The following is a 16,607-nucleotide window of genomic DNA, read 5'->3' as shown; positions in this document are numbered from 1 at the left end:
TTGGCGCCACCTATTGTTGTGGGTGTATTATTGACATGTCAAAGTCTAGACCCTGAATATAAGACGACCGTTTTTTCAGATGTATTTCCAAGAAAAAAACATCGTCTTATATTCGGGTCAATACGGTACATTTGTACAATAGAGAAGATGCCACAAACAATTACCATCTATTCAGTCCATAAAACTGAAAATGAATCAATAAAACAGTAACATAATCAATATCTATATTTCACAGGCAATGGCACCAAGACCAAAGCAAGAGGATGAACCTGAGGGGAAGCCAACAGAAACGCTTGATGGTATGTACAGTGAATATTTGAGTATAAATTGTATTTGTATAAATTGTGTATCAAAATCAAAGTGAAGTTTCCCTCTTTTCTTTCACGTCTTCTCTCAGTTACCGGAAAGAAGCCTCTCTCCATGGCCCCTGCTGTTTCCACAGCGGCTCTAATGGAGGATGATCTCTGGGACATGCCTGAATTGCAGGACACAGGAGTTAAATGGGCAGGTATGCTGAATGTTTGTTTGTAAGGCTGGCGCACCTTACCAAAACTAACTTTACTAAATACATATTTTGTTTTTAACCCTATAAAGCCTATTGTATCATATTTGATACACAATTTTTAAGGCCTCTGAATGACCAATTCTTTCTTTTTTAAGGCTTTACAAGATTAAATAAATAATTAACTATTACTTAATAATTTTCTCTCTTTCTGTCTGTTAATTGTTTAGATCTGGACACTAAAGGGAAGATTTTGAGAGTTGTAACCACAGCAGCAAAGCTGATTCTGTTGCTTGGTTTTCTCTACATGTTTGTTTGCTCACTGGACATCCTCAGCTCAGCTTTCCAGCTTGTTGGAGGTACACTTTGAAATAAACACTTAAATAACACACTAAAGAACAGTTTTCAGTGACTGATGCATTTCGTTTCTTGGTGCATTAAAAATATAGTCCACCAAAGAAGAACATTCTGCCATCATTTACTCAGCCTCATGTTGTTCCAGACCTGTATGACTTACTTCTGTGGAACATAAAAGAAGATATGGTAACCAATGGGAACCAAAACTGTTTGGTAACCGACATTATTTAAAATATCTATTTATGTTTCACAGTAGACAGAAAGTCATACAGGTTTGGAACAACATGAGGGTGAGTAATCAAAGACAGAATTTTTATTTTTAGGTGAACTACCCCTTTAAATTAACACACAGGTGGCTTTCTAAAAAAAAAAATTCTTTGTGGATTTTTGAAATATTCTCCTATGGCATCAGGCTAAAGTCAAACCCTTTTGGTTTTAATTGGACGATTTTTAAAGTGCAGTCTCATAGTTATTCGTTATGCATTACAAAGACGTATTTTTCCCCTCAGGTAAAGCAGCAGGGGACATTTTCCAGGAGAATACAGTGCTATCAAACCCTTTGGCAGGCCTGGTAATCGGGATGCTGGTAACGCTCCTAGTCCAGAGCTCCAGTACTTCCTCATCTATTGTGGTCAGCATGGTCTCCTCTGGATGTGAGTATCAAATCAAACTAACACAGATTATCAGAATTATGATCTGATATCAGTCCTGGCGATGATTAGGAATGTAAACACGAATAAATCAATTCATCAATCTAAAAACTGAAAAGAGCGTTTTGGTCATACATTTTTTTAATAAGGTCCGATTCTCGCTATTAACAAACCATTAACTACGACTTTTGCCTCAGTAAACTACTAATTTGCCACTTATTAATAGTTAGAAAGGTAGTTGATAAGTTTAGGTATTGGGATTAGGGATGTAGAATATGCTCATGTAGAATATGTGCTTTATAAATACTAATAAACAGCCAATATGTTTATAATGGGCATGCTAGAAAAGCAACTTTTTTACAGTCCCTATGCTAAATTGTTATCAGTATTTCATATCTGACTTCTGATTGTCAATTTAAAAATCCACCTGTGATTCACCACAGTGAAAATTGTTCTTTCTGTTACATTTGTGTTTGGAGCCTATTTTGTAGCAAAATATTTGAATAGAACTGATTCAAACTGTTCTGAATCAGGATTGCAGACTTGATGTCATTATTTGGTACACAATCATAGTCAAATCAAATCGAATCATTGTCAGAGCAAATCTAGATGTGGTGAATTCCACTTTTAATAAATTTGAACTCCTCAACAGTGCTGGAGGTCGCAACTGCTGTTCCTATTATTATGGGGACTAACATCGGCACATCAGTCACAAATACTTTTGTAGCCATGACACAAGTTGGTGACAGGAACAAGTTTCGCAGGTAAGGATAAGGCTTCAATATTAACTTCATAACGTATCATGACTGAACAGAGCATTACATGAACCTGGAACAGATTTTATGTTTCAGAAAGAAATTGACTTAAAGGGACAGTTCGCCCAATAAATAAACATTCTGTCATCATTTAGAGATTACACAAGTTATGAAGAGTTATGAAGATATTAATGATATTTAATTGAGATATGACTCTTTTTTGTGTCCAGGGCATTTGCTGGAGCCACCGTGCATGATTTCTTTAACTGGCTTTCTGTCCTGGTGCTTTTGCCACTGGAAATCGCCACAGGTTACCTGGTGAAGCTCACAGATCTCATAGTCAAATCATTTAATATCCAGAGTGGAGAAAATGCACCAGCCCTTCTGAATGTTATCACTGATCCACTCACTCACTCTATCATTGAGGTATGTATGAGCGTGTATGTGTGAGTGTGAGTTCTGTCGGTATGTTGTAAGAAGCTGACATTAATAACAGGACAGAAAGAGTGAATTACCCCACACAAACACTTATATTGCCCTTCCGTACAGTACAAAGTTACAAGGGTTGCAGTTCACAAAGAGCAAGATAGATTAGTAATCTTAAACTATGTTAGAAGTATAAATATGAATAATTAATACTTTAAATGTATTTTTTTTTAAAGCTGGATGAATCTGTGATAAGTGGCATTGCAACTGGAGACCCTGAAGCCAAAAACAAATCTCTCATCAAGGTCTGGTGTCAGACAGCCTCAAACACGGTAATTATACTACCTGATTTCAGATGGAAGGGGGAAAAAGCCAGTGTATATTGCACACATATGCCAAACTACTGTGATTTTTTTATATCAATGGACAATATGTTTTTTTCTAGACTGTCCAGAATGTGTCAGTATCAAACTGTAGCAACTTCCTTTGCTGGGAATTGAAAAATGTCACAGAAGTTATTAACATCAAAAAATGTGAGTTAAAAACTACACCTATATGATATTGATAATACAGCAATAATCATGCTAATACAGACTAAACACGTAGACACTGTCACTTATCTGTGGTCTCTCTTTATTCTAGGCAATCACATCTTTGTGAACACAAGCCTTTCTGACCTGGCGGTGGGTCTGATTCTACTGGCTTGTTCTCTGCTCATCCTGTGCACTTGCCTCATTTTAATCGTGAAACTGCTCAACTCGATGCTCAAGGGCCAGGTTGCTGTTGTCATCAACAAAATAATGAACACTGGTCAGCATCCTTGAGATATTTCAGAATCAGAGTGCAGATTTAGAAGTTAACCTTTGTTAAAATAAGCAAAATGAGTAAAGCTGGTATTTAAATTTTACTACACTGTGTTTTGTGTTGGCTGGTATACATATAGTTTTTTTATATATATGTAAAACAGAAACAAATATATAAATATATCTTTGTTTGTTTTTTTGTATGCACAGATTTTCCATTTCCATTTGCATGGCTGACTGGATACATTGCAATTGTGGTTGGCGCAGGAATGACTTTTATTGTCCAGAGCAGTTCTGTCTTTACCTCGGCTATAACTCCTCTTGTTGGTCAGTACAACCATCTATGTTTTTGTCTTTTATTGTCAAAGTTTGGCATTATTTACTCACCCTCATGTTTTTACAAATCTATATGACTCGATTTCTTCTGTGGAACACAAAAACAGAATTGTCGGTAACACTTTATGTTAAGGTGGCCTTGTTACTGTTACGTATACTTACTATTATAATAACAGAAAATTATGCATAATTACATGCAAGTAACCCTAAACCAAACCCTAATCCTAACCCTATAGTAATTACATAGTAGTTAATTAATATTTCACAGTACTTAAATGTATAATTACACTGGAAGGACATCTTAAAATAAAGTGAGTCTAATTCACACACACACACACACACACACAAAATAATGTCTAATTTATTTGAAATTAATTTTTAATCTTAATTTTAAGATTTGTTTTTATAATAGTTTGTTTATTAATTTGAATGAATTTAGTACTAAAAGTTCTTATTTCAAAGTAATTTTTTTAAATGATTTTAGTTTTAGTTAATAACCCTGATTATCTACTGTACTTCTCTCATGAATGTGCCAACAAGTACATATGTCATATGGACTGCTTTAATGAAATGTTTATGCTAGTTTTGTATGTATACACACACACACACACACACACACACACACACATACATATACATATATATACAGAAAACGTTTGACCTCTGTCATTGCCAACAAAGGGTATATAACAAAGTATTGAGATGAAATTTTGTTATTGACCAAATACTTATTTTACCGAGGAATTTACCAATTAATTCTTTAAAAATCCTACAATGTGATTTTCTGGATTTTTTTTCTTCTCATTTTGTCTCTCATAGTTGAGGTATACCTATGATGAAAATTACAGGCCTCTCTCATCTTTTTAAGTGGGAGAACTTGCACAATTGGTGGCTGACTAAATACTTTTTTGCCCCACTGTATATATAATTTTTTATTTATTTTGCAGTGAATTAGTGGAAAATCAAATTAACTGCCTTTTTTCCTTAGAACATTTGGGTGTATTTAACTATTCAATAATGCTCCTACAAACTAACAAAGCTAGTGTTCTTTTGTGTGTTCTTTTTGGTCTCAGGTATTGGTGTTATAAAACTTGAGAGGGCATATCCTCTTTCCCTGGGATCCAATATCGGAACAACTACTACTGCAATATTAGCCGCCATGGCTAGTCCAGGAGAAACGCTTGGAAATTCATTACAGGTTAGCATGACATGCAAATATATTCAAATGTCACAATCACACTCACACTCATAACCTAATGGCATAACTCTTCTCTCCATTAGATCGCCTTGGTTCATCTCTTCTTCAACCTCTCTGGGATTGTGCTGTGGTACCCAATCCCTTTCACACGTCTCCCCATTCGAATGGCAAAGGCTCTTGGTCAAATAACAGCTCAATACCGTTGGTTTTCGGGCTTTTACATCATCGTCTGCTTCTTCGCTTTCCCTCTAGTTGTCTTTGGCCTGTCTTTGGCTGGTTGGCAGGTCCTTGTGGGAATTCTTGTACCAATAGTGGCCGTTCTGATCTTCGTTATCATTGTTAACATTCTACAGAAGCACAAACCTCAGTGGCTTCCTTCTGCTCTTCGTTCTTGGGACTTTCTTCCTCTGTGGGCCCACTCTCTTGAACCATGGGATAGAGTAGTTACCACAATGGCCGCTCACTGCTGCTGTTGCTGCAAGTGCTGCAATATTACGGAAGAAGACGAAGAGACAGGAACACATGAAAATAAAGATCAAGAAATTGAAATGTATGACAATCCGAAAATGACTGTTGAGATCAAGGAGGCCAAGAAAACATCAGACAGTTGTGAAATCCTCAAGGCAACCTCTTTATAGAGATACACAGAGCATTATAGGTTATTACTGGACATATCCAACCCAGACTGGTTTTGATTTTTAACACCTGGAGTTGACAGGTTATATCAGTGGTTATATCAGCAGCGCAAGAATAAAGAGGAAACCAATATTTAATTTAAACATTTATTTTTAAAGTCTTACATTTGTTTTGCTTCTTATATTTGCTATAAATTTTTATACAAAGATTCTATTTTGTACAGGATATTGTCAATGTTATTGTTAAATACACAATCTTATGTTACACATTATGAGATTTTCTGATTGTTCTTTTATTTGCGTCAACATGAAAAGCATACATGTATTATTAATACCTCTATGTGGAATTAAATGCAAGGTGACACACAACGTCTAATATAAAATATGTTTTAAATCAGATTTCAGCTCTGATCTGTGCACTATCCTCCATTTTACTGTTTTCCTTTTATTTATGTCAACTTTATTTAACATGGGCCTTTATATGCTGTAAAATATTGCATTAAACAGTATTAAACAGTAATTTTAAACAGTAACAATATTAAACAGTAATTTCTTGCAGTAAATTAATGTGTTCAGAATTTTAACAGTGTTACAAAACACAGCCGGTTGCACTGTTACATTGAGGAATTAAGATTGACTTTGAAGTCTGATAATAATGTTGTAGAAATGTTTTACTCATGTATAATCAAGGAGGAATTATATTGTTAATGTTGACACAGATAATCATTGTTATTCTGCAGGAAAATCTCTCCATCTCTGTCATATCCTGCTCATGTTCCCTTTGAAGTCAAAGTATATTACACAATGTAATTGTGATAAATTGACTTACTGTAAAAATTACTGACCACTAGAAGCCATTGATATACAGTAAGGTTTTACAGTATACACAACGTGGATATTTTCTCCTGCTCCTGTTGACTTTGAAGCCACAGTATATTTAACTCATTTAATTGTGATCATATAGAAATAAAATAATACTAAATACTATATATAGAAATACTACAGTAAAAATGACTGTGAAAGTACTGGTAGCCAGGAAAATACTGCAAACTTATACAAATATACTTTAAACAAATAAAACTTTTAAATAAAATCTGATTTTTTTGTTGCCATTTGTATTTTATGTGTGAATGCTATTATTAATGTAGTCCAAAACTAAAGTAGCCTAACTCTGTTCATCGATCCTAGGGTTTCAATTCAGATTGCTTTATAAAATTTAAGTTCTCATCTTGTATTGGATATAAAATTATGAATATGTGAGAGATTATTACGACGGCGTTTTAGTGCCAAGTTAAAAAATTAAAAAAAATCTAAAATTACGAGATTAAAGTCGTAATATTTCGAGAATAAAGTCGAAATATTACGAGGATAAAGTCGAAATGTTTCGAGAATAAAGTCAAAATGTTTCGAGTTTAAAGTTTAGTTATAATATTTTGGGTATTGGGAGCACTGGGAGATATTCCAAATCTGTTTTCAAAATCTGTCAGTTTTATAGTGAAATACAAACAATATGTAGGCTCATAGGCGTAAATCCCGGGGGGGGGACGGGGGGGACAGGACCCCCATCTGAGGCTTGTCCCCCCTAAAAATATCATTACAAGCGACTCTGTGTATTGAAAATAATATAATGGACATATACTTAAAATAATTGTGTGATTAGTAAAACAAAATAAACGCAAGAAATAGTTCAGAAATGTTTTGATTCCCCCCTCTCTTTCCTCACAGTGGTTTGGTCCACTGCCTGCTTTCCTTCTTTACCCATACACACACACACACACACACACGAGTCCGGCGGGAGAGAGCAAGTTAGTTATGTGTAAGTAGGCTGTCGAGGCTATTTTATTCTCTTTAAACATCGGGTGAAATGATTCTTTCTCTTTGATACAGATGATGCTGGATCATTAATAAATTAGTCATGACAAAAAAAAATTATGACATCCGATGTATTTTCTATGAGCGATTATAAGGTTAACAAGCTTAATGCCGTAGCTTGTCACCCACTACAACTAACACGGTGATAAGCCTGTGTGTGAACTGATATTAGGCTAATATTGTAGACCTACCTGTTGGGTTTTGCTCAATATGATGTTAAGTGGCAGATTAGTGGGTTTAATGCAGTCGAATTAATGCGAAAGAGACATACTAGGTTTCAGACGAAACCTAAAATACTACGGATGACGCAAAATAATAATTATATTATGAGGGCGTGGTGAACCATATTTAAACACAGTCTCCATGCTATGTACACATGCTGTGTACACACATCTATCCTTACAAGCAGGCCCGTAGCCAGCTATGAGGTCACCGAGGTCCGAACCTCGGTAAATTTTTCATGTTCAAAAATAAAATTTGTTCTCTGAATGACCAATTTGCTATTAAACTCCTCATATGTCTGTATGTATAATTCAGTTTAGACAGTTTGCAAGAATGTTTAGCGTCCGTGGTATGAAAATGATCGCTGCGGGACGCTGGCGGAGTGAACGAGGCTTGAGAGAGTTGAGAGTGAGGACGCGAGCGCAGTCTCCGTGTTGCCAAATCCAGCTAATATGCACGTTTTTGACTTGTCTTTCCCACTTAATTTGACACTTTAGAAAGTTAATAATGTAGGACCTTGCGGTTTAGGGTCAGCGATATCTTTATCTTATCTTATTTGCAAAAGATTTGTAATATATTCAGTTTATTTTTATTTACTGATGGGCTTTTGCTCATCTTAATAGCAATATCTGGCAACACTGCATCGCCGTAATCACCAGTAATCAAAAAAGCCCATTTCTGACATAGCCTACCCTACGACATTCGATAAGGGAAACGCAAAAAAATAAATAAAAAAAAATTCATATTATCTGTCAGAAACGTTACCAACGCTGTCAAAAACAGTAGCATTTAACACTAGTGCAGAGATCTGTAGAAAAAGTAGGTTACAGAATAAAATGAAATATGCAAACACTATGAAGAAGTATATGCCAAGTCATTCATAGTAGTTAAATTTTCACAAATCATACTATAAACATTTATAAGAGCACTAGACAAAGTTATCAGCTACACCGCAATGGTTATAAATAAAAACTATAACAGTATTGTTGCATGTATAATAAACAACTGATAAAATTATCCACCCCATAACTATAGAAATGTATTAACAAATTTTGATGCAATAAATAGGGTATGATTTAAAAATTAAAATCCCTCCAAAACAGAGAAAACTTCTTTCTTTCACAAAAATTTCTGTCTATTTTAAAGTGTTAATAGTGTATAATGAGTTGTATATATAGGGGTTATTATAGCACAATTCTATAATAAGAGGTTATTATAGCATCCGATCTCCCCCCAACCATCCCCCCATCCGGACCTCACTAATTTTCAAAGCCTGGCTACGGCCATGCTTACAAGTACAATTTTGGCTGTATTATTTGTGTCCCCTTCAAAAATTGCTCTTGAGAAATTTTACGTTTATTGTCCCCCCCTACTGTCAGATGAAATTTACGCCCCTGTGTAGGCTACATTGCAATAATGTGTTTGTCAAGCGGCATGTGAGTCAATCATCTTTCCGATTAATAACAAACGACGAGACATTATTTTTATTATAAATTAGGCTAAACTTTTTTTTCATGCCTTATGATGTTCCTTTACTTGCTATAAACTTGAAACAAAGAGCAAAAACACATTTATAATTTGTATTTCGTTATAAAACTGACAGAATTTGAAAGCTGAGCTGCGTGTAAAAGCAACAAAGCACAAAATTGTTGCGATGGTTGGCTGGCGCGCTACAAATAATGAATGGAAGACGTTAAATATTATGTCCTCATTTACAGTATACCATGAACAAAACAGTTTGTGAATAGTCACTTAAAGTTTACAGCAGAAAAGACAGCAATATAATGTGTTAACAAATTTGAGTCCACTTCAACCTCTAGAACGTTGTATTGCTGATTAATTAAACAGGCGGAATATGTGAGGAATAGGTTGAGTAGGTGGTGGAATTTTCACAATAATTTAATGAATTGATTCACATAAATACAGCGATCTGTCACGCCACATTAAAGAGCTTGAAAACCACATTATTGTAAGCAGGGCCGCTGCTGGCCAAATGGGTGCCCTAAGCAGAATTGTATTGTTGTGCCCCCTCCGTCAAATATTATGGAAGTAATAATAATAATAATAAAAAAACACATATAGGGGTTAAAATAGAACTTTAATAAAATATAAAAGTTAATAAATAAATAGTTATTAAATTATATTATTTACAAATTACAAATACAATTGTAGCTCTAGACAGTTACCTATGGCTGGCTACGATTTTATTAATACAGTTGTTTGATTGATTTTATAGTCTCAAGCATTCAGAAATCAGTTTTACTGATAAAACCATGGTTCATTTTTGTGATGTCAACATGTTTTTGTTGAAGAAATTATAGAGGCTGTAGCATTTCTATCGCAAAAAGGTGGCCAAAAATGAAAGATTAAGTGGATATTTGAATTAGCCTAAATGTTTGGTCATTATTAAACAAGGATTTGATCGTCCTGTAAGTGTAACAGCAGCAATTACCAGGCCTTTGGCGCCCTTTCCAGGCATTTGTAATGTAATGTACATAAATGGTTTATTTTGTATTACATTATGTATTTTAACAGTGTTATTCAATGAAATCATATAATTATTAATTAACCAATTGCCTTATTGTTTTTATATAATGCATTTTTAAGTCATTTTAAAGGCTGTTGTTGGTTTAGATCTGTTTTTATAACCACAAAACAATATTATCCTAATTGTAAACTATTATTTGAAGTAACAAAACCATGGTTAATTTGTGGTTACCATGGCTACAAGAACCATGATTTTTGGTTTTATTCGTAGTAAAACCATGGCTATTTTTTGTAAGGGAACATTACAATAGAGAATATTAGATGCCTTGTTTGTGGTTAAATTATTGCCAGCATTAAAAAACGTTATTAAGGTCAACAGCCAAAAAAAGTTTAATAAGATTAAAAAAGTACCTGGAAGTAATGCACGGGCTTCATCTTTTGTTATTTTTCTTTTCTTGACGCTGAATTGCTGATGTCTTTTCCCGGGTATAGTTGTCCATCAGTTATGATCATTTGCAGTCAGCCGCAAACATAAGGGATATGATGCGTCACGTGTGCTTAGCCTGCTGCCTACTGTGTTCACCGTAAAATGCATTTTTTTATAATGATATACATAAATAAAAATCTAAACATGAACATATATATATATATATATATATATATATATATATATATATATATATATATATATATATATATGTATGCTTTTTTGTTGTTGTTGTTGAGCAAATGGGATGGTGCCCTCCTGGGAGTAGGTGCCCTACGCAAACTGCGTAGGCCTACTCTGCGTACAGGGAGCGGCGGTACTGATTGTAAGACACATAATTTGTGTTTCGCTATAAAACTGATGTTGAAAGCTGAGAGTTTGTTTTATATTAAAAGCACTCAAAGCACAAAACTAAGCTATTGCTATTGGGTGGCTGGTACTACAAATAACGAATGCAATGGAAGACATGAAATATTATTTCCAAGCATACTGTCCTCGCGAGTATGACACATGGTATGATTTCTGCTAATAATCCCACATATATTTGTAGTGTATTAAAAAAGGGTTAAATAAATTACCCCAGAGGAATGTCAATTGAGTGTGTGAGTTTATGTTAAGATAAACAGTTGTTCCTGTTCAGTATGTTAATAAATATCATATTCTTGATATTAAGCTGTTTCCGCGAGTCCTTAAAATTGACATCCCAGTAAGATGATGCGGTCGCTCGGACGCAACAATATTCAAATCAATTCTGGTGGCCTGGCAACTTCTCCCGGTGCTCTCAATGCGGGCCATTTGCATGCGCAATATAGGCTATACTCATTTTAAATTCTTGAAACATTTCGACTTTATTCTCGAAACATTTCGACTTTGTTCTCGTAGTATTTCGACTTTAATCTCGTAATCTTTTTTATTTTTTAACGTGGCACTAAAACGCCGTCGTAGATTATGACTCAAATGGATTAGGAATAAGAAATAGTCTTTTCTGAACACTTTATATCTTACAGTTCAGACTTTTCTTCTCGGAATTGCGAGTTGAAATCAGAATTTTATCTCAGTATTGTGTGCTAAAAAGTCACAGTTAGGTTTTTTTTTTTTTTTTCTGTGGAAGAAATAGCCATAACTACTCTTACACTAGTGAGTCAAAAACAAGGCTGATTCACAAACAAATTGGAGCATTATGAGCAGGATCTCTTATTGAATCTGAATGAGCTCTGTCTGTGTCACGCTACGGTGAAATGAGCGCACAAAGAAGTGGAAGATGAATGCAAATAGTCTTTAATAATCCACAATAGGGAAAACACCAGTCAGACAGGCAGGATCACACGTTGGAACTTAGTAGACTGGACAACAACCACTGAACAGAACAAAACTTAAATAAGGAATCTAATGAGGGACAGACAGGTGAGGATGATTAATTAATGAACTAATAATGACACAACGAGGACAGGAACGACCAAATATGGGCACATAAGGGAGAAAACACAACAAAACAGGTCTGAACATTTACTGATTCAAAATTGACACAGTTAACTGTAAATCATCATTTTTTAATTTAACAAGTCATAGCATCCTTGTCACCCCTCTTTCACTGATTTGTTCAAATGTAACATTCCCCTCAATTATATCTCTTCCTCTGTTATAGTTAATGATTCTTCTTCTTAGGGCACGATTATCGGTCACATCTCCCATGTTCTTGCATGTTATCAGACAAACTCATGATGTTTTAGAAACTTTATGGCCAGTGTGTAGGTTTGAGGCAATTAGCCCAAGCTTTGTCTCTATATGTTTCATCCTCTATCAACCTGTTTATGACATGCCACTATTTTAAGGGCCTTCTTCAGAAAGGAATGAAATGGCTGAGGGTGAAGGAGGTTGTTAAAGTTATCAATTAATTGATAATAACTGGAATGAAGCAGACTCAGGGCAGGATGAAGATGAGGAGGAACAGCTTTGCCCTTTTTGGCCATATCTTTATGGTTGGACATGTTATCCTGTGGTGTCTATCAGCAATATTTATAGAGATTACCAAGTACTAAATGAACCCTGCTGTATCATTTGTGCTTTCCTGAATAATAAAAGATCACTAATGATTAAAGATTAGTAAATTCTTGGAACTAACTCAACTCTTTTGACTGACTGTTGTGCAACTATTTTAAAATCTTGCTTTAATGATCTGGTGCACTTTTGTATAGGGACCATTTCTCCCTATTAGCTATAGTTGCTTATTAGCATGCATATTACTATTGGCTGTTTATTAGTTATAAAGCACATATTAATGACAAATAAAGGGTATCTTTCATATCGGACGTTGTCATAGTTGTAAACTGGTGGTGAATGAGAGACTACATCAAATATATTTTTGATAACAGCAGTCAGAAGAATGTCAAATTTACCATCATTCCCACAGCCGCTGTATAAACACCCTAGCATTAGCTTGTAATTTGACGCAAAAGTAATACAATACAAAAGTGTTATAAATGTCATCACAGTCTGTGAAAAGGGTCCATAAGATGCCATATTGTTGAGTCACACCCGCATACAAGGAATTACAATAGTCTAGTCTTACAAAAATAAAGGCATGAATAAGCTTTTCAAAATTGCTAGATTACAGAAACGGTTTTACCTTAGTTATTAATCTCAAATGAAAGAAACAAGATTTAACCACCGAGTTGATCTGCAGACATCAAACTGAACCCCAAGATTCTTAACTGTCGATTTACAGAAGGAAGCCAAGTTCCCCAAATCAGAGACAACTTGAGACCAAATTTCAGTTTCAAGCCTTTAAGGACAATTAGTGATATACAAGATTTCCATCTCAGCAATTTTTGTTGCTGATTGTTCGCTTGCGAACGTTGAGTGACATCATGATAAGATCAAAATTAAAAGAGAGCATGTTATTCCTTAAGACTTTTGAAATCCTGTTGAATCTGCCTGCCAACATCATACGGTCACAGTAGCTAGAATCAATTTTATGATATAAACCAGCATGTTACGAACTATTAAAAATACTCATGTATTTGTAGTGAAATTAATACAATTTAAAGCTTCGGTTTCACTTTATTTTGATGGTCCCTTTAACACATTCTATTGACTATAAGTAATGTTGCACCTACATTTCTACTAACTCTCATTAAAGTGTTAGTAGTGTATTAGTTGACTGGTAGGGTTAGGGTTAGATTAAGTTGACACGTTCTTGCAAAGTTACTTATAGTCAGTAGAATATCTGTTGGGAGACCAACACAATAAGGAGTTAGTAGATATGAAGCTGACAGTCTACTAATACTCTTATGAGAGTTTGTTGACATGTAGTTGCAACATTACTTAGTGTCAACAGAATGTTCAAAAGGGACCATCAAAATAAAGTGTTACCAAAGCTTCTACCTCCTCAGATCTAAAATATGTTGAGATCACATGTAATAAGATAATATAATAAGCAGGTAATCCTAATGTCAAATGATTTGAGACAGCATGTTCCTAAATAAACGAGGCCTATCTGTCTTTAAACCTTTGAACTTTTATACAACTTGAGAGTTGAACGCCTATAATGCCATTAAAGAGACAGTTAATTCTAAAGAGACACAGTTTGAATTTGAACAAACCGGCTCAGTTTCACCATGAAAAATATATTGGAAGAGTTCAGATGCAAAAGCCTCTAAATGCCGTCTGAAATTTTCTTCTAAATTTAGCATTTTTTATCAGGTTCCTATGTTTAGGTTCAGTCATTTTACTCTAATGGCAATGTATAGGTCCTTTTCTATACAGTTAAAGTGAAATAACCTAACATAAATATAGGAGCCTGATAAAAATGCTAATTTTAGAAGAAAATTTCAGACGGCATTTAGAGGCCTTTGCATCTGAACTCTTCATATGTAAATGAAAGAGGAGCCAATATTAGTTTAGGGTGTGTTATTAACAATATCTTGATGATAACTTCAACTTTTTTTCATCTAGATGCCAAGGCAACATTTCTCATTTTTATCTAATTGAATTTGATATTTTAAAATAACTTCAACTGAAATAAGCATTACTAATAACAACTATATAGACATTTTAAAAAACTGTAATAAAAATGGCAACCCCCACTTTATATTAGGTGGCCTTAACTACTATTTACTTACATTTAAATTAATAATTTGGTACAATGCACTTATTGTGTACATGAATGTGTTTCCATTGTACTCATATTTTTTAAAAATACCTATATGTAATTACAACTGTAATTCATTTCTGTAATTTATAATTACACTGTTGACCCATCCTTTACACCTTAACCCACCCTTAAACCTACCCAAACCACCAAACCTGTCTCTAACCTTACCCGTATCCCACCTCAATAGCAGCAAATGTGTTTTACAATACAATATGAACACAATAAGGACATTGTACTTATTTTTTTATGTAAGTACATAGTAGTTAAGGCCACCTAATATAAAGTGTGACCACAAATTTTAACTAAAATGAAAATGGAAAACAAAAATTAATTAAAAATATTAAAACTATAATAGTATCTCAATTATACTAAAATAACACGGATGTGTAGGCCTATATAATATTAAAATATCTGTAATACTTCTGCAAACTGTAAACCTGTAAATCTGAAAACTCTAGCACTCTCTATTCTAATTCTATTTAAAAAAAAAAAAAAAAAAAAAAAACTGTCCCTTTTAGACTTGCAATCTGTTCATTTACTAACTGCTTGTTTTCTTAAAAAAACAAACAAACAAACAAACAAAAAAAACTAGCTTTTCTAATCTTTTTGTATTCTAACTTTGTTTTCTTTTTATTATACAATTAACAAAACCAAAAAAGGCCTCTAACACTAGCTTGCTCTATTCTTTTTCTATTCTATCTGTTTTCTTTTTATTTATTATATAATTAAAAAAAAAAACCTTGCTACGTGTACTGCATTAAGCTAACTAAGACTTGTTATAGCACTTGCGTATCAATATTATTAATAATATTGCACTTGCATATTGCAGCTGGCTGTCTGGTGCAGTCTTAACAACCTGGAGCTGAACATGCTCAAAACAGTGGAGATCATCATGGACTTCAGGAGAAACCCCCCTGTTCTCCCCTCACTCACCATCATGGACAGCACTGTAATGACAGTGGAGTCATTCAGATTCCTGGGCACCACTATCTCTCTGGATCTGAAGTGGGATACTCACATCGACTCCATTGCAAAAAAGGCCCAACAAAGGCTATACTTCCTTCGCCAGCTGAGGAAATTCAACCTGCCACAGGAGCTGCTGAAAGAGTTCTACTCAGCCGTCATCGAGTCTGTTCTGTGCACATCGATAACTGTCTGGTTTGGTTCAGCTACAAAATCAGGCATCAGAAGACTACAGAGGACGTTTCGGACCGCTGAAAGGATTATCGGTGCTCCTCTGCCCACCCTTCAAGAACTGTATACATCCAGAGGGAGGAAAAGGGCTCAGAAAAAGGATCCCTCACATCCAAGTCATCTGGCCGGTGCTACAGAGCCCCAAATACCAGGACAGCCAGGCACAACAACAGTTTCTTCCCCCAGGCAATCTACCTAATGAACAGTTAAATGTTCCCCCCATTGTGCAATAACCTTCTATTTATTTGTTACCACCTACATCCTATTCCTATACTATCATCAGTAGCACAACTGTACAATTTATTTTATTTTTTCAATTTAATGTTTGTTTTTCTATTTTTGTCTATTTATATTTACATATGTGTGTATTTTTATTCTCATCCTGTTTTTTATTGTCTCTGTGTTGTTGTCTCTGTGTACTGAAAGCTTGTGACACTAAAACAAATTCATTGTATGCCCAAGCGTACTTGGCAATAAAGCTCTTCCTGATTCTGATATCATTGCTCTTTTGTTGATTTTGATTGCTTCCA

The 16,607-nt window shown here is 34.6% G+C and overlaps 1 protein-coding gene across 1 annotated transcript; it reads left to right on the top strand.

Moving 5' to 3' along the window:
• Positions 1 to 238: 238 nt before the first annotated feature.
• On the top strand, positions 239 to 5,665 carry slc34a2a (solute carrier family 34 member 2a). The gene is made up of 12 exons (XM_058784881.1): positions 239 to 299; positions 398 to 508; positions 733 to 861; positions 1,369 to 1,512; positions 2,162 to 2,273; positions 2,495 to 2,690; positions 2,927 to 3,022; positions 3,136 to 3,223; positions 3,333 to 3,500; positions 3,704 to 3,820; positions 4,903 to 5,027; positions 5,111 to 5,665. Exons 1-12 carry the CDS (start codon positions 239 to 241, stop codon positions 5,663 to 5,665), a joined length of 1,902 nt encoding a protein of 633 aa, XP_058640864.1.
• Positions 5,666 to 16,607: the final 10,942 nt, after the last annotated feature.

The sequence above is a fragment of the Onychostoma macrolepis genome, chromosome 01 (genome assembly GCF_012432095.1).
Source record: "Onychostoma macrolepis isolate SWU-2019 chromosome 01, ASM1243209v1, whole genome shotgun sequence".
NCBI classification, from domain to species: Eukaryota; Metazoa; Chordata; class Actinopteri; order Cypriniformes; family Cyprinidae; genus Onychostoma; species Onychostoma macrolepis.
This window is presented reverse-complemented; position numbering and strand designations above follow the sequence as displayed.

What these genes read in the sequence shown, in the direction of transcription:
- slc34a2a (XM_058784881.1), top strand. Translation starts at nt 239, where the DNA reads ATGGCACCAAGACCAAAGCAAGAGGATGAACCTGAGGGGAAGCCAACA. An exon ending in TCACTCACTCTATCATTGAG is followed by an intron (nt 2,691 to 2,926) that starts GTATGTATGAGC and finishes TTTTTTTTAAAG; the next exon opens with CTGGATGAATCTGTGATAAG. An exon ending in GGCTATAACTCCTCTTGTTG is followed by an intron (nt 3,821 to 4,902) that starts GTCAGTACAACC and finishes TTTTGGTCTCAG; the next exon opens with GTATTGGTGTTATAAAACTT.